This window comes from Schistocerca cancellata, chromosome 6, assembly GCF_023864275.1.
Source record: "Schistocerca cancellata isolate TAMUIC-IGC-003103 chromosome 6, iqSchCanc2.1, whole genome shotgun sequence".
Lineage (NCBI taxonomy): Eukaryota > Metazoa > Arthropoda > Insecta > Orthoptera > Acrididae > Schistocerca > Schistocerca cancellata.
In genome coordinates, this window is record NC_064631.1 from 728,947,963 (window position 1) to 728,972,276 (window position 24,314).

At 41.8% G+C, this 24,314-nt stretch overlaps 1 protein-coding gene across 1 annotated transcript in view; it reads right to left on the reverse strand.

The window, feature by feature from the left end:
• Positions 1–24,314, reverse strand: part of LOC126088494 (uncharacterized) — a 371,363-nt gene that overhangs the window by 58,059 nt on the left and 288,990 nt on the right. Inside the window, exons 4-5 of the mRNA XM_049906634.1 lie at positions 20,645–20,764; positions 13,392–13,580 (exon numbers count right to left, since the gene is read on the reverse strand). Of these exons, the coding sequence (XP_049762591.1) occupies positions 13,392–13,580; positions 20,645–20,764 (309 nt within the window). The remainder of the gene's footprint in view (positions 1–13,391; positions 13,581–20,644; positions 20,765–24,314) is intronic.

A 24,314-nucleotide genomic window follows, 5' to 3' on the forward strand; every position in this document is an offset into this window, starting at 1 on the left:
TGATGTCCTTAGGTTAGTTAGGTTTAAGTAGTTCTAAGTTCTAGGGGACTTATGACCTAAGATGTTGAGTCCCATAGTGCTCAGAGCCATTCGAACCATTCGAACCATTTAATTCTCTCAATCGTCTACTTTCTCCTTAATTATGTTTTCTGTGTTGCATTTCCTTCTTTTTGCTTTCATTCTGCTGCGATCTATCCTATTGTCTCAATTATATCTTTACTGCGAGTCTTCTAGAACTTCATAACTTGTCGTTTTAATTTGCTTGGTTCCGTTCTTTTAATTTGTCCAGGCTATTTAGCCTGTCTTTTTACATTCAAAAAATTTTTATGTGCTTCTGAAGAAAGGAAGTAAGATTACAGTTAAACGTTACGTCGACAGCGAGGTCATCAGAGACGGAGAGCAAAATGTTGAGAAACATCGGCTGTGCCCTCTTCACAGAAACCCTCCCGGAATTTGCCTGGAGTGATTTAGGGAAACCATGGAAAACCTAAATCTGTATGTCTAGATGCGGATTTGAACCATCGTCCTCCTGATTTTCATCACGTGGTGTTAGTTGGTTGTCCAGTCTCGCCAGCTACGCTCGTCATTTAAGCGTACTGCTCCGTTCTGCATCATCAACGGTTTCATAATGTAGTCATATCTAGGGCTTCCACCATCCATTAACTAAAATTTTTAGCAACACCCCTTTTTAAAATGTTCACATATATCAACAACGCATTTGCTCTTATTAAGCATTTCTTCTCTTGAACTCGTTGCAGAACGACTTAATTCCTTACTCGACGCGTCGGATTCAACAGGTGCCTCTAATACAAAATTTCGACGGCTTCTAAACAAACACTTCTGTCTTCTCCACTGTGCGAGTTTGGCAAATATGGTAAGCTACTTTCCAAGTGCAGTGTTTGACGAATCGTATTCTGTATGCAAGTTTTATACTTTTGGATTGTGGAAGGACCTCTTTTAACAGAAAACAATTTGCCTTGTGCGATTCGTGCGTTTTTCTTGTATGTTCCTTTTTTTATTTTTCATACTCGATCGATAGCGAAATTCGCCTACCTCTTCAAGGATCTATTCCCTCAACATTAACTACTCTGCAAATACGAGGTGGTCGTAATTAATCTTTCACTCCTGTGACAAACGAGTAATCGTAGGGCAACTGCACTTTGTGAAAACATTTGAAAGTACTTACGGATGGTAGATAACGAATGCACAATTAACAGAAACACATTTTAATTTCCAAATGAGAAGTTAAAATTTGTTAATTGCTTACCACGTTTACGGTCCACATTACAAACGCTGCGCAGTGTAACGACTATCTGCATCCCTGACAGCCTGGAACCGCCCTTGACATTTCTCTACTGCTGCCCGAAACAACGGTGGGCCGTGGGAGATTCATCTGCCGTGACACATCTCGTGCGCTGCTTGAAGATCGTACAGCGCGTCCAGCGTTCTCAGCCGTGGCAACAGCAACTTCTTCAACAAGTTGTCGAGTGATTCGCTGTTGGCCTCTCCAAGAAGAAACTCCCAAATCGTCTGTTAATTCGAACTTGAGAATCATGTTCTTCAACCCCAGTGCGGAAAGAACCTCTTCGCATTCCTTTAATGCGTCGATACTCACGAAGTGCAGCAACACTCATTTACGAATAAGGCCCTGCTCACCTTTTCCAGACTCATGTTGACCGTCTGCAACGGTAAAGCGTCTATACGGGCTCAGGAAACGGAAGTTTAATTATGAACACCCCGTACATCTACTACATAGACGTTCGTTTTGTTTTTGTACACGTCAGCTAGCACTTCACTTCACTTCACCTCCACTATGCCAGCGACTAACCGTTTCACGCAGAGTTTCTGTACGTTATAAACAGTTCCCACATCGAGGTAGTCCATTAATTCCCTCTTTCCAACATGATGTACAAAATTTCTCACCATTTCTACACCGTTCATTCAATTCCTGCTCTTAACAGTTCTAGTTGATTCTTATGTTTACGAATCTTATATTCACACAGCGTACAGACTGCGAATCATTAGAGTTGTCCTATTTTGAGTGTATATGTTGTTCTGATGATGAATGTATTTTCTCCATTGTACTTTGCTTTCTCCTATTATATTCACAGGCCCATTAAAAATATCAAGTTAATTTTCACTATATTTCACACACAAAGAAAGTATGGTACGAAATTTGGAGAGAACTCGGATATGAATGGTTGCTGTGTAATTTCATATGCTCAAAACATATTTCAGCATCGCTTAATAGCTGAGAACAGGACAATCCAATAAATAACATATACGCTAATACTAAAATTTCTGTACAAATTGTGCCCCACTTTCGGAATGAGTCTTTGGAACTGGCTACCGGTTCATGGCAGGCTCCCATCCTACAGTGAATTTGCATAAGTTGCCCACCCGACAATCTCGACTCACTAATCTTGGTTTCCAGGCCTTGTACCGCCAGCACGGTAGGTTATGAATAATGGTGTGCCGTAGCATACAGGGAAGATTCATGTCAAGTGCAGTGCAGAGAGCAACGGGTAAAGTCTTCTGTACATGCTGAAATTTCACTCCAGTTTATAAGAGCAGGGTGAGGGTGACATCTACAAGAAAACTAAAAGATTCAAGAGAAATATCAAGTCATCTTGGCACCTTTAACTATTAACAAATAAAAGACAGATAAGCAGAGATCAGTTAACACAAACAAATCGTAATTTTCCATTTTCAAGCTTTTCATGAATCCGGCTGTATGTTCCAAGCGTACATGCCACGCAGCTGCTAGCGAGAAATGTTTGTTAGTTTCCTTGCATCAAATATACAAAATCTTCCAGTCGAGAAGTATTTATTGCTGTTATTTTAACATGCATCATTTCCCAATAGAAAATAAACATCCATTTTCTACATATTTTAATAGATACAGAAGCAAGCACACCAAGGCACATAAAGCAAAGGAGCATGATTTTGGTATTTAACTGTTGAGCAAAATAATTTTACACAAAAATCTTATGTCTTTATATTGAAATTATTGCAAGATAATATTAAAAATATTTGTTCGTGTAATCTGAATCATGTGGTACTTTTAGGAATGACTCCTCAGAGACCTTCGAATCAGCGTGCAAAGACAATAGGTTTCACTGCAGGATACAAGCGAGTAACGAACAGTTTGCGTTTCCATGCTGTACATAGTTAGCTAAGGCAGTATGATACGTTTTGCCAGAAGACCCCCAACATAAGCTGCTATTTCTTCATTACGACGCCTAGCTTTTAACGCATGTATGTCTTTCATGTGGGTTTATCACCGGTCTCGGTTCGACAGAATTCAGGCTAGACGAAATCCCAGTTGAGATGTTGCAGAGAAAGATGTGGAATATCCGTGGCACAGCGGAGAGATGCGCGTGTAATGGAGGCGATAATTTTCAGAAAATGGTTATCCGGATTGTTTCTTACAGCATATTATAACGGATCAACTTGGTTTCCGTCCGCCGCTCGTGGTCTCGCGGTAGCGTTCTCGCTTCCCGAGGACGGGGTCCCGGGTTCGATTCCCGGCGGGGTCAGGGATTTTCACCTGCCTCGAGATGACTGGGTGTTTGTGTTGTCCTCATCATTTCATCATCATCCAGGAAAGTGGCGAAATTGGACTGAGCAAAGATTGGGTAATTGTACGGGCGCTGATAACCACGCAGTTGAGCGCCCCACAAACCAAACATCATCGTCACAACTTGGTTTCCATCAAGTTTACTTGTGTGCTTCGAAGGTCCCCTGTGTAGATTTTATTTTTCTGTGGAAATATTAAGAAGCATTAAACTATTGTATTCTTCATACTCAGAACTCTTAAGTAATAACGATTTTTCCAACTACTTCACAGTTTAATATTCTATACTTGCTGCACGATCTCATTGGTAAAAAAACTAACGAGTATTAATCATATAGAAAGTTACTCGCTAATTGGTGTATTATAACACGTATCACTGTCTGGAAGAGTTCGCGAAAAGCAGTGTTAGTAGTGTTCAGCTCATTTGGGACTTGTTCAGCGTCAACCGGCGGGATCTATTTCACCTACCATCTACAACTGAGGGTAAATCTTTTAACATATCGCCCAAAAGTCATCGTAGAACGAGTGAAAAACAATTCAGAAGTTACTGTATCAAAGGCTGTTGTTTATTACCATAAAATTTAGGACCACTTCACACATCTCATTTTTTTTCGACTGTAACCCGAAATGAATGATTAGCTATAAGCCTGCGTATAAGCTCGAATTTATCTGTAGTTTTACTTCTGATCATTATATAGTACAAGAAGAAGTGAGTAAAGAGTTAAACACATTGAAAGAGATAGCTCGCAGAAATGTTTTATGACAGTACAATGGTTTCAGCTACGCGTATTAAGAAACAGAATACCTCCAAAGAAAAGAACTTTGACAGTATCACACTAATAAGGGAGCAGCCTAGAGAAAAAAATGAGGAATGCTGTATTACCATACTACGGGCTTATTTCTAATGAGATAGCAAAGGCCTCCCGTAATACGAATGTGCAGATATGTTTCCATAGACAAAATCAAATAGTCAAATCTTCGCGCCATAGCATCTATAAGGCAGATCTAATGAAACAGTCAGGTATTTACAAAGTTAATTTTGATTAACTGTGAAAGGTATTATGTAGGTCAAACCGGGAGAAGCCTTGGACTTAGGCGAGGGAACATCGTAATATTAGTACCAGTAATAAATCTTCCTCTATCAATGACTTACGTACTAGTACACATACTGATAATGTCCCCAATGCACTGGATGTTTTACACATACTAGTAAGGGTACATTAATGAATATTTACCTAAAGAGATGGAAATTTAAACTGCTTTTAATAAACATCCAGAGTGCGTCTTGAAAGAACAGACGGATTTGAAAAACAGATATTTCTTGCAAAATTTTAAAAAGATTTTATGTTTATTTTTACATACTTTTTAGTTCCACTCTCTTCGAATTATCATGTAGCCTCATACTCTTCGTTCTGAGTCTTTCTATTTTACAGACATCCTTCATTCGTGAACTTTATGCTTCTTCGGTATTTTGGATTTACACTGAACTGACCCTTAAAAGTTTTTACACTTTTATGGTTTTCTTGGTTTATTTTATATTATGAAATAGATTTCACTTCATGTCATGAATTACATGGTGTAATCAAAACTCAATTTACATTGAAGTAACCACTAAAGATTTTATACTTTTACGGTTTCATAGTTTATTTTATAATATAATAATAGGTTACACTTTATGTCATGAATTACATAGTGAAATCAAATTTCAATCCTTCGCTTCTTGTCACAAGTGCCATTTGTGTATAGCACTGCCTTACATTTTACATCAGTTGTTAGATATTAAAAGAGGATTTTATCTTTGACACCTTTATATTTTAAAAAAATCGTTGAATGTTACTTGATTTGGCCCTTTGTTTCATTTAATAAGCAGTTTGTACTAGCCAATATTCTTAGTTGATGTATGTCACTGAGTATCTTTACCTGTATCTTATAACTTTGCTACCTGGTTACCTTGTGTTCTCTTCAAATAATGGGTTGTTACCATGTACTTTGCTGGACATATGATGCATATACATTTTGAGACCTGTATGTGTGTGAACTAGGGGACCAAACTGCTGAGGTCATCGGTCCCTATATGTGTCCAGTAATCAGTATTTTTATGGACTTTCTTTTTTAGTACCTAAGATGTTTTTATCCATTTTTAAAAATACACGGTGTGCAGATAGAAGCATATTCCCTACAATTCTGCCTCTGTATGAGGAATCCACGGTTTTGTAAAAGAGTAATGTAACATGAAATGTCATTTAGTTGACCTCTGTACGTTATCGTCACACACTCATGACCTATGATATTGTTTGTAGTAGCTCATATATTTATTCGATACATATCTCGAAATTATTTTTACCTGTGTTTTCCAGGCATTGCTACTTGGTTCCATACGTTTTTCTTTGCATAATGTGGTTTGAGCCATGTGTTTTACTTAATGTCAGATACATATACTCAGTTTTGAGAAGAATGTTTCCTCATTTGCTGTGAGAAATATTGTTGCAATGATTTTTAAGCGTCCACGTAGATCTATACATTTATTGGTTTCTATTTCATTTCCTATCCAGCTTGGTGTAATATAGGCAGACCTATAGTCACAGATTTATGAGTCATTCATCTGTACAATATGTCAGTAAAATAGTCTCCGTATACCTGTAAGTAACCTTAAGTCACTGATGACTACGTTAGAATGTTTTCGCTGAGTCTGTCAAGCCAATAATGAATCAATTCTTTCGCTGTCAATATTTTAAGATGTTCATACTTCCATAGACGATTTTAAAGCACTGTAAAGAATATATATGCCCTTAAGTGACCTTTGGTCACAGATTTCCTAAACCTGGCACAGAAACAGTAGATGTAATGTAATTGCATATAGCCGTCTATAGGTTCACAATGTTCGGAAGTAAGTGTATCTTTGACAACGTCATAATAGCTGTTTTAGTTGTCAGGCTGCAGCACTTAGAGTGTGATTTCTGGTTTTGTGTGTGTGACATAAAAGAATATGACGAGTGCAAGAGGTAATACATGACTTAGTAAATGTAAGTAATGTTAGTGCTCTGTAATGTTACTGCTCTGTAAGTTAAGTTAATGTGAGTTATGGAATGCTTTATTTATACATGACGATCTACGCAGATATATGACGCTCTTCCACGTTGATTTATTTCAGGTGCTTGATAATGGCTCACGGCCAAAATTATCTAGTAACACGATTTTAATAAAACACCATACAGCCTACAACGGACAATGTTTTCTTTTATTAAACGCTTAGAAGCTGTGGATCTCAAAGGAAGCAAAATCTACAGAGTACTGTATTTCTCAGCTGTATAAAGTCCTCTCTTGGGAATTTAAGAATAATGAGTAGCACTAAATATTTCGGGGTTTTACCTGATTCCACTGATTTATCGAGGATTGTGTGTCAAAACACATTGTATCTTTTTACCTGTGAAAGAGATAAGTTTATGTTAAAAATCAGCTGCCACTCTTTGCAGTAATACGCCAATCTACACAAGTCTTCCTGCATTTCACAAAAATGTTCTAATGATCTCACCTCCCTACAAACAGAAGGTTTTTCGGTGACATCTTGCTGCGTATGCCCTCTGGCTGAGCACCTGTCCTCATTTCGTTACACATTTCCAGATAAGTCACCAGAAAAAAATGTGGCCGAAAAGCATTTACACATCAGTACTTATTTTTGGCAAGAAAAGTACTGAATACACTTTTCACATCTGTTGAAAGGTACATATGATAATAAACACCCTCGCAATTGGGCAACAAACTAACGATAGTTTTCCATCATATTCTGGGCGCCTAGCCAGGATGCGAACCTTACAACCATCTTCGAGGTGAATCAATGACTGACTTGCAAGTGTCAAAACGTGCCTATGTATAAACCATAGAAAGCTACATTATGGAGTTAACAGCATATGTGTTACAGCTAATACGCCAATAGAACATTTAATCCAAATACAAAATTTATTCGTCAAAAATGAAAATGTCGCACCAGCAGGGTGTAAGCAAATATAGGACCAATACGTAGTCTTTATAAAAGACATCATATTTACACCAGTGACTGTAACACTCCTTTATTTCATGACCGCAATTTCGGCCTTAGGCTATTATCAAGTGAAGATATTACTGCTATCAGGCCATGTCAACCTACAATGAGCTGACACGGCCTAATAGCTGTAACATCTTCACTTGATAAGGCCGAAATTGCAATGGTGAAATAAAGAAAGTGTTACATTCACTGGCGTAAACATGATGTATTTTATAAAGTTCTAGATGACTGTAAATCCCAGGTATAAATAGTTAATTAAATACGTAGTCAAGCATTAAAATCAGTGGCAATTGTCGGAACGCTAACGTGAGAAGATTCAGAATGCAATGATTTAACATTTCAGAGTGTAATAAGCACGCCTGAGACTCACAACTCTGTCACCGAGTCACTTTCAAGAGGTAGAATTACTGTCGAAATATCGGACGAAGAAGCATTACTGTCCCTGATGTACACCCTAAAATTGAAGTAATATTAGGTCTTCCGCGAAAGCTTATAGAATCATAGTGACTGCAGATTAACTGACGAAAATACAATGGTAGAACAAAGTTAAATTATAAGTTTTTCGAAACCACATTACTGTCTCCCGTTACGAAGCCTAAGTTTGGAGCTTGGCTCAAAGATGCCTACAGCCACCCTCTCTAATGGCGCCCTGCGACGCCATCCCCGTGCCGACGACGCTCCCAGTAGTCCAGACACGTCGACACGTCGACACGTGAGAAAAATAAGGCCGGAGCTCATAATGTACAACGTCTTAATGAACCCCATTAGCACCACATTTCACCGTAATTCTGTGGAAAGCCGCCTTGGACGTGTCACGCGATGGGAAGTTCCTCAGACTACGTCTTGCCCACATTTCACCTCTTCAAATGGTTCAAATGGCTCTGAGCACTATGGAACTGAACATCTATGGTCATCAGTCCCCTAGAACTTAGAACTACTTAAACCTAACTAACCTAAGGACATCACACACATCCATGCCCGAGGCAGGATTCGAACCTGTGACCGTACAGTCACGCGGCTCCGGACTGAGCGCCTAGAACCGCTAGACCACCGCGGCCGGCTCACCTCTTCATTCGACGCCTGTTTGCTAGAGATCAAAAGCGCGATGCCCAGCGGTTTTCTGATGAATGACCGGCAAAAAGATTTCACACACACCGCTACACAGAAACGACACGAAAAGGCCTCAGGGTGTGACAAAGGTGGCACCAATGAAACTGTCCACCCTCTTGGGATGTTGATTCAGACCATTTTCACGGTCGGAAACGACAATTTTCAGTGCTTTGAGCAACAGGAGGACGTTTTTGACAATATTTGATACTACTGACATCCCCCTGACGATTCAACTCTTATCTAAGGACATAGTGGGCTAGCCCCCCCCCCCCCCCTCAATCATTCCTCCCACTGAATGTGATCTCATCCTTCTGGACTGCAGTGTGACTGTAATTTTTGCTCTGGCGTCTCCGGATGGAACCACTCGGGACCGCGCAAAACCATTCGACGAAACGTGAACGTGATCGGAAGCAGCAAATGGGTCTCATGCTTCTTCAGTGCTTCTGTTCGACGCCCTTGTTTGTTGTGATCACAAAGAGGTGCGACAGTGATATATGCGTGAATAAAATCTCAAAGGATACTCTAAGACCTCCCAGCTCAGCAATAACTTTGGTGGCAGCCCTCTCCCCGCAGATTTACTGAGACTTTTAAAAATGTGGCTTTACAGAGAAAACCTTGGAACTAGTGCAAGGTGCCCGCAGGAAGGTAACTGGCACCAGAGCTGTGTCAAGTGGGTGCCTACTTCCAGGCGCCTAGCAGCATCTCGGAGGTTTTCTCTGTAAGAGTACAGTTGTAAAACTCAGAATAAATGGTAGTGGGTGCCACTGAAATTAATGCTAAACACAGAGGAACAGCAGAATGTTGTAGGCATCTTTGACCAGAATTTCAAACTTTTGCGCCACGATAGGAGGCAGTTATGTGGTTTTGAAAATCTGGTCCTTTAATACCGTTGCGCATTGAAGGATTTATGTGTCTTGTATTCTTTGATCAGGGAACATGAGCACTAGTGGCTCTACAAGAAACGCCGAATTGGCGCTGTATAATTAATAGTCTATAAACATCATGACCATTATAAGCATACGAGGGGCTGGTTATCAGGTTTTAACTATCACTAACAAAATATAAAGTTGGGTAACCAATTTTTGGTTGATTCGCAGGTACGTGTCTGTAGTGCTGACACGCAATGAAATCCTCTCGCCACAGCATCATAGAACGCCCCTAGAGGGGCCGAAACGAGATGGCACAGCGTAGTACCGTGCAGTAACTCGTTTGCTGCATTTCAAGGGGAACAACGCTTCAATAGTTCATGCTGCGTTGGTGCAATTTTATGGAAACAATTCACCTTCATAGGACACAATGGTTAAGTGGTGCATGCGCCTACAGTGTGATCAAACATGTCTGTCTGATGAGCAGAACGACAGATCATGTCTCTGTGGTCAACTGGGAGTCGCGAGACAAGTGGAGGCGCTGGTGCTAAGACCACCGTGTCACAATCGCGACGATAGTGGAAAAAGTAACTCAGTCAAAGGCCAGGTTCTTACGTATTGCACAACATTCTGAACATGGCAAAGGTAGCCGCTTTGGCATTTAGTCACCCCTCACAAATACCCACAGCTTCCTCCGAACCGAACCTGCAACGGTAATGTTGCAGCTGTGTCAAGCCGATCCAAATGACCTCTTTGGATACTAACCACAGTGGGCGTCAGCTGTGTGTTTTACTACGTCCTCCAGACAAAGCAGCAAAGTAAGTAGACGGGAAAATGTGGATTCACTATCGCCTGAAAAGGCAAAACACAGTCATCATTGGGCAAGATTATGACAAGTGCATTTTAGAAATGCCATGTTGTGGTACTAACAAATTATATTCGTAATGTGCAAAAGCCTCACATGAGCACTTTACTGAAATCTCTTTGACGAAGTTAATTGAAGCAGTAAAAGTGAATCGTAGGACACAATTACACATATTACTTGCATCGATCAAATTTTGCCAACCTCTTGCCCCCTCCTTATTCTCCTGACACGCAACTCACGGACTTCTTACTCTTCCCCTGGAGAACGAAACGATTGCGCGAAAGGCATTACCAGGTAGATGACGAGATTTTCCAGGTAATACGTTCGCTCAATAGGAAGAATAGACTCCTTCAACCTAGATCTCCAATAGTCACCGATCGTTGGGAAATATGAGGCACATTGATGGGTGAATATGTTGAGAACCTTCGTGGTTGCAGTATGAATTTTGTCGATATGATAACTAAAATTATATTGTTACTCCTAGTGTGTGTGTGTGTGTGTGTGTGTGTGTGTGTGTGTGTGTGTGTGTGTGTGTGTGAGTGCCACCGGCACAATCACGCTGACTCACAACCTGTAAGATAGTATAAATACGATTAGATGTTGTAAACTGTCAAGTAAGTAAGTAATAGAAGAGGACAGCTAAAATAATTACGCAGGAATATGTGACTCGCTGATCACTTGGAAAAAACATAGATTAGCTAGACACCCTGAGAACAAATTAAAAACTTCTCCCCAGAAATTTAGAGAGCAACTCGAACAGTGCTTAGAGCTTTAAAAGTCGCAATACATTAGGCAAATTGTCAGTTAAAATAGAGGACAGATCTGTCAGTAAATTAGCTGCTGCCCTCTTGGCTGTATATCAAACACCGATATTTGTACAGCATAAGCACCACACATTGGGGGGCCTTCTCGCTGGAGCGAGTTGTCATGTGCCATGCGGCTGCGTCCTGTGTGAAAACGACTGAGAAGGATCTGATGCCATCTGTGTGGCTGGAAGGAGGTATGCCACGACTGAGCTGCTGATCTCACTAGGTCCCGCTTATTGCCTGTCACTGCCAGCCACTGTTCTTCGCATCTGCGCGTGACTGTCTACCTCAAAGGAGAGGTGATAACATGTAATGGGGTGGCACACCGAACTACCTGGTTATCACGACACGCCTCCTTGGCTGCTACATTGGTCTGTTCGCTCCGGTTAACACACGTGTCCTCGGGCACCCAGCAGAAAGACACTTCCTCAGACTGCCTCTGTAGGTAGCTAAGGCATTCGTGGGTGTTATGGACTACTTTAGCAGCCTCTGTATGTAACTAAGGGATTCGTGGGTGTTCTGGACTGCTTCAGTAGCTGAGTACAAAGCAGGCGAGTAATTTAGCAGCTGCGACACATCTCATCTGCTCTGATGCCCTCAGGATTGCGTACAATACTGTATCGAACACAGTGAAGTCATGAGGAAAGCGGATCTTGAGGACAAGATCAAAGAAAAAGGTGATCAGACAACTGAGTTCGCCTGTCGAGTCCCATCTGTGACTAAAGTTGTTGTGGTCTCTCAGAACTTCGTAAAACAATGTATTAGACGCAAAGAGAGCAGAGCGCCGTCTCGTGAACTGCACTAATTCTAACGTTAATCTGTTCTCCGCTGCTTCTCGGACAACTTCATTATAAGAGAGTTAGAGAAATTAATACTTCGACACGCCAAGTATGGTGCTAACAGAAGTTCACTGTTGCATGCGAGGTGATGGAGAAAAGTAATGAGAGTTTTTTAAGTAGTTCCCTTCGGCAGCTATACATTGACGGAGCCGTTCTTCCCAATCTTAGCAGAATGGCTGAAAGGGTTCAGCTAGTAGGGCCTTCAACATGTCGGTCATATTCTCTCGAATTTTCTCCAGAGTCCCTAAATGAAGCCCTTTTAAGATATTTATCACTAATGTGAAAATAAAAAAAAGCCACAATACTTCACATCAGATCAATTGTGGGCTGTGGAACAACAGAAATAACTTTTGAGGTAAAAAATTCCGTTATGTAAATGGCCGTATGACAAGGGGTCTTGTCACGATGCAACATCCACTTGTCTGCAATGCCCGGTCTCACTCAAGCGTCCATTTTCCTGAGACTTCTGAGCACGCACACGTTCGACGTTTTCGTCGGTTTTTCAAGTTGAAGGTCTCCGTGACAGAGGTTCATCTTCAACTCGTTCTCCACCTTCGAAAAATGATTAGTTCCAGCGAAAAACTTGGCTGTGGATGAGGAATATTCCCCATAGACCACAGGCCACACTCGCATATTCCCCAAATTTAACACAAAACTTGATGGCGTAATGTTGCTCTAAGGTTGGTTCCACAGTTCAGGGACATGACAATAAACAAATGATTAGAATTACAAAACTGTTCACGCAATTTGACCGGAAGGATTGGAGGCGTAATTTCGGTTATACTGTTCACTGACAGTGGGAATGGTTAAGTTAAATTTCACTTTGGCAGTTTTGATGATTCGGCATTAGAAAGCAGCTTAAAGTTGCTAAAACTTCAGTTCGTGCGTCAGTTTTGGTCAAAGTTCAACCTTAGTCTGTTTTGTGTTACCCACACTCTATCACAACTAAGAAACCGTAGGAGTGTTCCATTTTGTTAACAGACAACAGAAACACAACTTGACTGATGGCGCTCTCAAAACTCACGTGATGGCTGTACGGAGCTGAAACTCGGACTGAGCATCTGGAAGGGATGAATACACTGGTCTACACAAGTAGAACAACACAGCGTTGCCAGATCGCTCAGAGTGTTGTCAGTCTCATTACGTTTCTCACACACACCGTATATGAGACAGCACCAGTACCCGAGACGTCAAGTAGATCCCAGAACGAATGCCAGTAGGCTGTACAGTGAAGTGCCGAAGCAGTGCAGCAGAGCGGAGCCCGGAGTTGTGCAGTGCGGCCTTACACGGGAAGGAGGTGTTGGTGGTGGGCGGCGGCTGCGGCGTGGACGGCAGCGGCCCGCGGCGGCCCCGGGAGCGCCGGCACAGGCAGACGGCGAGCGCGGCGGCGCCGGCCCCCGCCACCAGCAGCGCGCTCACCGCCGCCACCACCAGCGCCGTCGGCGACAGCCCCAGCACGGTGCGCGGGCCGCTCTCTGCAACACAAAACAGCAATGTACACCATTATACCTGAAAAATTGCGACACCGAGAATGAAACATTGGATGAAAATGTACTTGTGATGCAAAAACAGACAACCAGAGCTGCAACTAAAACAGATGTTTGTTTAGACTGTGAGCGGTTTCGGGCTATGCCCAGTCTCATACTAACCAATGTTTTCCAAGTAAAATGTCCGTCCAAAAAAATAAGTTAATAAAGCGGGAACCTATGTGAATGGTCACATTTTATTTACTACTTGGTGGCACAGATAAAAGTGGCCCATGGACGTATAAAGGGAATTCAGTGAAATTACAGAAACTAAGAGCTGAAATGGACTTACCATTTATTTGCAATGAAAAATTTAGCGAAAACATATTTATCGAATCTGCTGTAAGTGAAACCCTGCAAAAGCTGTGCCCGTCGAAGCACGTTCAGATACACCCTGCGTAAAGTTAGGATATCGATGTCGGCAACTTCACGGCTGATGTCTTTCAGTTTCTATATTGTGTGTGGATTTTTTTCGTGGGGTCTTCAGGTATCGCCACAGGAATAAATCACTTGTTATTAGATCCGACGAACGTAGTGCCCATAAATCTTCCCTGACAGTTCGTTCCTGAGTGAAACATAATGATATCGTTCCAGCGATACATTATACGTGTGACAAGTTGCCCCATCTTGCTGGAAGAAGCAATATTGTATTTCATATTCAGTGAGTTGAGGAAAAAATGTATTAAATTTCTATGTATAGAACCGTCTAGATGTTAGCGTAAAAAAATATCGGTCCAGTGATGGGCGTCCCTGTTACACAGCATCAAATTATATGAAACTTCCTGGCAGATTAAAACTGTGTGCCGGACCGAGACTCGAACTCGGGACCTTTGCCTTTCGGAAACTGCTCTAGCATATGAGCAACCCAAGCACGACTCACGCCCCTTCCTCACAGCTTTACTTCTGCCAGTACATCGTCTCCTACCTTCGAAACTTTACAGAAGCTCTCCTGCGAACCTTGCAGAACTAGCACTCCTGAAAGAAATTCGATGTTTACATCGTGGAGTGTGTGCTGACATACAGTTTTAGGGGTCTCAATTGCCTACTACCTCGTGTTCCTTTAATTTGCATGACCGGAAAGATGAAACCGTGCTTCATCACTTATGTCATAAAGGAAGGATGTCTAACAGACCATCGCTGATGTTATTCAGAGGCCACTTGCAATAACGTACATTTTTCTGACTGTCATACTTCCGTAATTTCAGCTCAACTGTCACACGATATGGCTTTAAATTAAGGCTTTTCAACATCCGCTGGCAACTCCTCCCATGCGTCTGTTGGGCCGATTTACGTGTAGACTTCTGTGAACTCTGAATAATTCTTTGGCGAATTTCTGCAATACCTTATGGTATGTGAACTGAAAGAATTCTTAGTCGTCTTATACTTTGCACACATCCATGGGTGCGCCAGTTTTTCTATAGACTCTGTAATACTCCCTTTGTTCGAAGTCCTCTGACTGGATACTTGACTCAGAAAATTTCGCGAGCATCCATAATCGAACCTGGTTTCACATATACTTCCATAATTTCAGTTCTTTCTTCTATCGAGAAAGTCATCTTTCAGATCGCAAAGTGAAACTTATAATTTCACTGATGAAATGAACTGAAATTCTGACAGAAGAATGCTAACAGTCGGTTATTGCATATAACTCTCCATTGTTGTAGCTTTTTATTTCAGTAGTCGGAACATTGCATTCGCATTCAAAGGAGAGTTGGGCTATTTTTAACAGCACCACTCTGTACTATTTTGGACGGATGTTTTACTTGTCAAACATCGGTTGGTATGACAATGAGCATTGTCCGTAGGGTCACCGACTAAATAACCAATAACTCTGGTTGCAACTCTGGCTGTCTCTTTTTGCTTCACAATATAAAATAAACTGCTGTCCACTACGGAGTTACTGTAAATGGTTCCACAGTTCAGCGACATGGCAATAAAAAAATGATTAGAATTACAAAACTGTGCATGCACTTTGACCGGAACGATTCGAGGCCTAATCTCAGTTGTACTAGTCATGCAGTGCAGGAATGGTTAAATTAAATTTCACTGTGGCAGTTTTGTCATTCGGTATTAGTAATCAGCTTAAGTTGCTAATATTTCAGTTGGCCATAATGTCGTGCATCAGTTTTGGTCAAAGTTCAACCTTAGTCTGTTTTTGTGACCGGTTATGAATCTGTGAAAAACAATTATTCATACTCCATCACAATTGAGAAACTGTAGTGAAGTCTTACTTATCGAACGGATCTAACTTTTTTACAGATGTATTGACTAAAGTGCTTCATTCGACTGTAAAATAAAATATTGTGCCAGCTTACTTCGGAACATCGAAAAAATTATTTTACTATTTACATATTTAACCTCATTAGGTGAGGGCCTTCAGGCACTCTCTTACATTTTAACAGGGTTTTATGCATATATTACAGTTACTTGAAGTACTATAGTAATTTTGCTATGATACCTAATAACAATAAGTAATCAAATTAAAAATTGTTTCAAAATAGATTTGCATCTAATGTCAGTTAGAAGAATAGTACTGACTAAGAAGTAAAAGTAGTAACACGAGTATTAGCTACACTTGTACTGCCAATAGTAATGACAAAAATAGTGTCAATAGAAGAAACAAAATTAATTTCTAAAAATAAGATTTTATGAGACAGCGTGTTCGGGTACGGGGTGAGGGGGGGGGGGGGGGAGAGAGAGAGAGAGAGAGAGAGAGAGAAATTCAGATAGACTGCACCACCTAGCGGCTTTGGGAAATGGGAAACATCTGACGCTGAAGTTTGGAACCTGGGTAGTGGAAACGTTGTATGGGATACGTAAAGAATAAACGCAAATGTTAATGTCGGTTTAGTAGAGAATAGTAAACTCTCGATTCGCTGAAGAATCGAAATACAACTTATAAAACAGTTTCAAATTGCTGGGAACTTTACAAATGAATTTATGTGTTAAGTATTTGCCATTAAGGTTGTAAGGGAGAAGAAATTTAGCAAAGATTTGAAATTACAATCAAATTTTGTTGAAAGTCGTCAAGTGCTATTAACACTGTATGAGTACAAATCTCAGTAATTCGTGGTTCGTCTTAAGCAGAAACAAAACCAAAATGTAGTTTCCATGCTTCTCAATGAAACGTCGTTATTGATAGTACAGTACCACTGCGTGAATGGCGAAAATGTTTCTTTCGTGTTTTTTGTGGAGCATCAGCAAAAAACGTTTGAAATTATATGTGAAGATTGTAGCAAGCACATATGTTTTCGCATTTTCAAGTATCGGATAGAAATACTCGCATAGTCTTGATCTTCGACGCAGTGAGTAACACTGCCTCAAGACATAGAAACTGTGCATAACTGTAATACAGAACATGACAGAATACTACATTTTTAAATTCGATCAGTATCTCCAGTAATGAAAATAAAATTTTTATTACTCTGAAAGCCACTAGATAGGCCATAGATAACTAGTTCAGGGTGCGTTGTACCGGGATAAATGTTCAGTAGCATCATTATCATCATCACCTTTCCATGGAGTGAGCTGCATAGCCTATTCTGGGAACCATTATATCGTTCAGTAATAGACAATACGCAACATAATTAAAGGTTCACTCTTTAGAAATCCCGTAGTAATTTCCAGTTTCGATGTATAAGTTTAAAATTTGGCTTAAAGATATCTACTATCTTCTTCTGTAATGATGCAAAAGTGTGGCACCCTGCGATATAACTGCAGGTTCAGTGACTTTTGAAACAGCAAAATGACGCAAGCGATAAAAAGACCAGAGCGCAAAAGTTCATGTGAGGTCTGAGATGGGTTAATGATGTTACATCGGCAGTAAAATTTCGTCATAATTCTTCCCAGAGCCACCACTGTCGTATCAGACGATGGTAATGGTATCGTACCCCCTCTTTCTCACATTCTGCCCCGGCTTTTGACGACTACACGTATTAAGAACACGTCGCCCAGCTCTGATATCACTCGGTTTTTTTGAGTGTGGCGGAGCAGAACACTTGCGACAGACATCCGCTCAGAATCGTCACGGAAAGGCCTCAGGGAGTGTCATAAAGGGCTGCACTGAGACCACTTTTACACTTGAGGCTTTGATTTCCACACATTTAGCAGTGCCGGCCGGAGTGGTCGAGCGGTTCTAGGCGCTACAGTCTGGAACTGCACGACCGCTACGGTCGCAGGTTCGAATCCTGCCTCGGGCATGGATGTGTGTCATGTCCTTGGGTTAGTTAGGTTTAAGTAGTTCTAAGTTCTAGGGGACTGATGACCTCAGCAGTTACGTCCCATAGTGCTCAGTGTCATTTGAACCATTTAGCAGTCCCAAACGACAGCTGACAGTTCGATGAGCAAGAAGATGGTGTCTTGACAATATTTAAAACTGCCGACACCGCGCAAATGCTTCAACCCTTCCCTAAAAGCATCAAGGCCAGCATCCCCACTGAATGTGATTGCACTCTACATTGCGCAGTGCGACCGCAGTTATTTCTCTGGAGTACATTGTGGAGCCGCAAGGAACCATTCAATGACATTTGAACGTGATCCAAAGCCGCAAACGGTGCTTATCCTTCTTCAGGGCTCCTGTTCTGAGCCCTCCTGCGGCGCTATCATGGAGGAGTGTGACACTGATACATGCATGAATAAAACATAAAACGGTCATCTAAGACCCTTCTGTTCGGCGACATCCTCAGTCCCTGAGTACTTTAAAAATGCGCCTGTCAGAGAAAACCCATGACGAGAATCCTATGTGTTTGCAGGTAGCCAACCACTTGACACCTCTCCGTTCCAGTATGCATACTAGCAAATGGTCAGGCCTCTCGCAGGTTTTCTCTGTGCATGCGTTTTTTTTTATAGTGCCCAACAATCGTAGGCGGGTGCCACTGACAATACTGCAAAATTGAGCACAGGGGGAGGGGCCATTGTATTCTCACATGTATTAATGTCGTATCCTTCTGTGTTCACGCCACAGGAAGTAGAAAAACAAGAGGGCTGAACAAGCTTAGGCAACCTTTGCTGCTTCGGATCGTATTCGAATTTCGTCGAGTTGTCTCGAGTAGTCCCTTACAGTTACGCACTGTGCACCAGAGAAAAAATTGCGGTCGCGCAGCATGAGTGTCAGCAGTGTTGAAGACTGTCCAGAACGACGTACTGTTGCTCGCTGCACTGTGAACTGAACATTTCGGCAGCTAAATGTGTGGTCTTCAACACTTCAAGGTAAAGGGGGGGATTTCATTGACACCCTATACGCCATCCCTTGCGACATTTTCCTGTTGATTCTGAGTGACGGTGTGTCTGCAACGTTTTCTTCGATCACACAGAAGGAAACCGCGTGGTTTCAACCCTGGCCGTCGCGTTCCTAACCTCCGTCTCGGAGGCGTCATAAAAGGGGTTGACGTGTGGCTAAGAGGGGTTGCGACGAACGTCGCAGCGTGTGACTCGCCCACTGTGCCGTTGGGCAGAATTGGGTTGGAATTTGGTGCCAATGCGACAAAATTAAGCCACCTTACATCTTACACGAGCGTCTGAGCTCTGGTCTTTTCTTTCGCGTGTGTCGACACTCTGCCATTTGAAGCTTCGAGCGCCCCACACTTTTTCATCATTACAGAGAAAGGTTATAGTCATCTTTGAGCCAAATTTCAAACTTATACGACACAATGGGAAATAATTACGTTGTTTCGGGAATGTGAACCTTCAATAGTGTTGTGCAGTGTGGAACTCATCAATGGCATCCAAAGCTAAGATGTTACTTATTTCTGTAAAGTAATGAGAGGGAACGTTCCCGACTCGTGTTCCAGCAACGGGAAAAGACTTAGAGAAGATGGTTGAATGATGCAGTGGAACAGTTGGTATTTAGCTACGGTGTGAACGAGTATTTCTTCTGTATTGTTTCGAAGAGAGACTTGAAGGTCTGATACGTTGATAATGCGGTAAAGCATACAGCGTATGGAAATTTCTGCGCTTGTCTGCATGTAGTCAGTACAGTAAAGTGATCAAAAAGTCGAACGTCATTAACATACCGTATTCTGGCACTCACCACCCACTTACACATGCCCTGGGATTTCCTGAGCAAATACCTTGCACTATAACTTCGTTGTAAACAACAGTTAGAAGTACACTCGTTCCCATAAGTTTCTTTCTCAGTTCAAATGAGAGAACTTCTTGCACTGTTGTAGACAACTGAGACATACTGATGCTTTCCTGCAAATCCTAGCTTTGTGCTCAAACCACTTTGGGTTTATAACTTCTAGGATCTTTGCTGAGGATGAGAAATTTATAATTGACCCACGTAAGATTATAGATCATAGAGATCCCAAATTTCGGGCGAATGAGCGTAGAATGACCAATCAGGACCGATTGGATATGGACCGAGTTTCAATCGCATATGCTGTGCTTAATTTACACGCAGGTCAGCATTAACGTTAACAACAGCTGCCTTCAAGTTGATTGATTTTGCACCTAGGATCACTGACGCACAGGAAAATACTGTACCTACTACCGAATCTTGAAGACCGCCTGATACGATCTCCATTAAGACTCTGTCGTTCCTAACATGTGTCGTGGTTGGGAAAACGTTAGGTGTGGGCACAGCACATAGAGAGAAATATAGCCTGGAAGCTTATCAAGTAAAATACCAAAGTCGATAGTGTCAATGGTTTTGCTAAGATCTGAAAGCAACGTTTTAGCATCTAGTCTGTTGTCGATAGCTTAAGGTCGTTGTTATTATTATTAAAGCACATGATTTGCTACAATCTGTGTAGAATCCTGGTTAGTGTTCGACCAGTACGTTGAATGTAATTAAATAGTTTGTAAATGGTGCAGTAGTCTAAGAGTGTTATGGAGGCGGGTCAGCGGCTTCACAGGCACTCGTGTTGCCCACAGGGAAACCGCTTGTTCGTGTGCCAGAAGGTAGCTGTAGTTAAGGGCAGGTGTGGGTCAACAAGAGGCGTGGTCATGTGGACGGTGGACGCTGGTCTCACTACCGGACAGTAAGGCGGGCTGGCGCCTGAGTGTGTACTCACGTGGACAGACGGCGCTGCCGGCCTCGTCGGACGCGTCCCCGCAGTGGTTGACGTCGTCGCAGACGAGGTCCGTGTCGATGCAGAACTCCCGCGTGCACCGGAAGTCCTCACACGCATGCTCTGCAAGAACCACACAGTCTGACTCACAGCTTAAAATCTACATCAGCCATCAGTAGCAGCCGAAACTTGCAATATTAAGTGCAGATGGTGGTGGTGTCGTGGCAGTGGTGTGGTGGTGGAGTCAGTGGGAAAACTTTTTGTGGCGGGTACATGCTACAATGAAGGACTGATATTTATTCCCGACAAACATATAGAATTCGTAAGAATTCGCTGCTCAATTTCAGTAAAATACTTCTTTGTATTTCACCGAGCCATTTGATAAAACCAGCAACGTTTCAGCCGCTACTGCAGGCAGCCCTCATGCACGTCACTATTTTCTGCTTTTAGCATCACAATTTGCGGCTTGTGGTTCCTGTTTTGTATTTTTTTTCTGCCCCATGAACGCCTCAACGATACAGATAGCTGCCGTACCGTAGATGCAACCACAAAGGAAGGGTATCTGTGGAGATATCAGACAAACATGTACTTAAAGCGTATTCGCATTGCGAATATGGAAGACCATCAGTTGTATACTACAATGACAACAATGATAATTTGTGCTGCAACGGAGTTCGAAACCGGAGTTCCCGTTTATCGCGAGTGGCCGCCTCACCCTCAGGCTATCTGATCACCACTCACGGCCGGACTCAAACTTCCATACGTCGTCAACCACGTGTCTACAACCTTTACTCGTACATCCGTTATGTATGTATATTGCCATATAGGGGAGACACGTTACTTGAAAATCGCTTGCCCGGTGTCGGCGGATAAATACGACGCTACACTGCCTGTGTTATTCCGAATTACGATGTAATATTCCTTCGGACATGCATGTATAAATTAGATGACGAATCGATATCTTTGAGAGATGAAAGAGAGAAGGCAGCGTAGGATAAAATAGGTAAAAAGACAAGCCCTAGTATAAATCCTTGGGTATCGCAAGAGAGGTTGCGTTTAAGTAAGTAACGGAGAAAATATAAAAATGGAGCAGATGAAGCAGGGAATACAAATGTCTAAAAAATAAGACTGACAGGAAGTGGGTAAAGACCAAGCAAGAGTGGCTAGAGGACAAATAAGTATGCAGTAGCATGTATTACTAGAGAAAAGGTAGACACAGTCTATACGAAAATTAAAAAGGACTTTGTAAAAAAGAGAAGCTATGGGAAGAATAGAAACATGAGAAATGGAAAGTGGAAAGAACATATAGAGAGAATATTCCTGACAGATTAAAACTGTGTGCCAGACCGACACTCGAACTCGGAACTTTTGCCTTTTGCGGGCAAGTGCTCTACCATTTTTATTTATTTATTATTTATTTATTTATTTTTTGTTCGTCACATCTTCTCGGGGTGGACGTCGTAAGACACCCTTGTAAGTTCGTTGTTGATCGATTAACTCAGTTTTTTTATTACGGAGGGGAGCTAAACCTCTGACCGAACACGCTGAGCCACCCTGCCGACATCATCTGAGCTACCCAAGCACGACTCACGGCCCCTCCTCACAGCTTTACTTCCGCCAGTTCCTCGTCTGCTACCTTTTGTGAAGTTTTGAAGGTAGGAGACGAGGTACTGGCGGAAGTACAGCTGTGAGGATTGGGTAGCTCAAATGGTAGAGAACTTGCCCGCGAAAGGAAAAGTGTGCAAGTTCGAGTGTCGGTCCCGCACAGAGTACTAATCCGCCAGGAAGTTTCACGTCAGCGCACACTCCGCTGCAGAGTGAAAAATCTCAATACATAGAGAAGCTCTACAGGAAAAATTAACTTGAAAGTAATGTTGTAGAAAGCGAAGAGAAAGTAGATGAAGATGAGATAAGAGATATGACATTGCGAGACCTGCTGAGAGACCTCATTCGAAACAAGACCCTGGGATTAGACGACTTTCCCCCAGAAATGCTGATATCCTTGAGAGAGCAGGCAATGGGCAGAATATAAGAAATATGAGACAGACTTAAAGATGAATGTAATAGTTCCAGTTCCACAGAAAGCAGATGGTGCCAGGTGTGAATATTTACGAACGATCAGTTTCATAAGTCATGGTTGAAAAATACTGACAAGAATTACTTACAGAAGAATGGAAGAACTGGAAGAATCCTACCTCGGATGACATCAGTTTGGATTCCGAATAGTGTTGGAACACACGAGACGATGCTGACCCTATGACACGTCGTAGAAGATAGATCAAGGAGAAGCAAATCTACATTTATAGCATTTGTAGACTTAGAGAAGTCTTTTGACAATGATGACTGAAACAAAAACTGTAAATTACTGAAGGTAGCAAGAAAACACCGAGAGCGAAAGGTTATTTACAACTTGTAGAGAAACCATAGACCAGTTATAAAGGCTAGTGGACGTGAAAGGAAGCAGTGACTGAAAAGGGGGGAGACAGATTTGTAGCCGATCCCTAATGTTATTCAGTATGTATGCTAAGTAGGAAAAGAGGAAGGAAGGTGAAACTATGAAATTGAATTTGTTCTGCGAGAAGAAATAAAACTTTGCGGTTTGCCGAAGACATTGCAATTCTGTCAGAGACAGCAAAGGACTTGTAAGGACAGCTTAATGAAATGGACAGTATCTTAAAGTGGGATATAAGTTGAACATTAACAAAAGCAAAACAAGTGTAGTGGAATGGAGTCGAATTAAATAGGGCGATACTGAGGTAATAAGATTAGGAAACGAAACACTAAATTAGTAGCTGAGATTTGCTGTTTGGGCAGCAAAATAAGTTATGATGGCCGAAGTACAGAGGATAAATGTATAATGGCCGTGGCAAGAAAAGCGTATCTGAAGAAGAAAAATTTACTAACATCGAACATAAAATTAGATGTTAGGAAGTTTCCTGGTGGCATTTTTATGGAGTTTGGGCTTGTACTGAACTGAAACGTGGCGATAAGCTGTACAGACAAGAATAGAACAGTAGCTTCTGAAATGTGATGCTTTAGAAAAATTTTGTAGATTACATGGGTAGATCACGTAAATAATGAGTAGGTAATGAATACAATTGGAGAGAAAAGGAATTTGTGGCACAACCTCACTAAAGGAAGGGATAGGTTGATAGGAAACTTTCTCCGCTGTCAAGGGATCACAAATTTTATATTAAGGGCAGTGTGAGAAGGTAAAAATTGTGGAGGGAGACGAAGAGATGAAAGCAGGAGGCAGATTCAGAAGCATGTGGTTGCAGTAGTTACTCAGATGAAGAGGCTTGCACAGGATAGAGTGGAATGGAGAGCTGCATCACACTAGTCTTCGGACTGAAGATAGCGACAACTTTTATTATTTGAAAATGGCTGACATTCCTGACATCTTATTTAGTGAGTGGGTGAACGGATCAAGGGTGAGGGATATCAGTTCCTACTGCTGTGAACACAGGGTGTACATAAAGTCCGGGAACATTTTCAATTATTTACTGCACAAGAACTAAACATTGTGCAGGTGTCTTACATATTGCATTTTGAAGAAAAACTCTGATTTCTTTTTTTTTTTTTTTGTTTACAATCATTTGATATGCGAACCATGAGTGAACCGGCAGACGTCAATACGGTAACAGAAATCTTGCCACACCCGTTCCAGCATGGC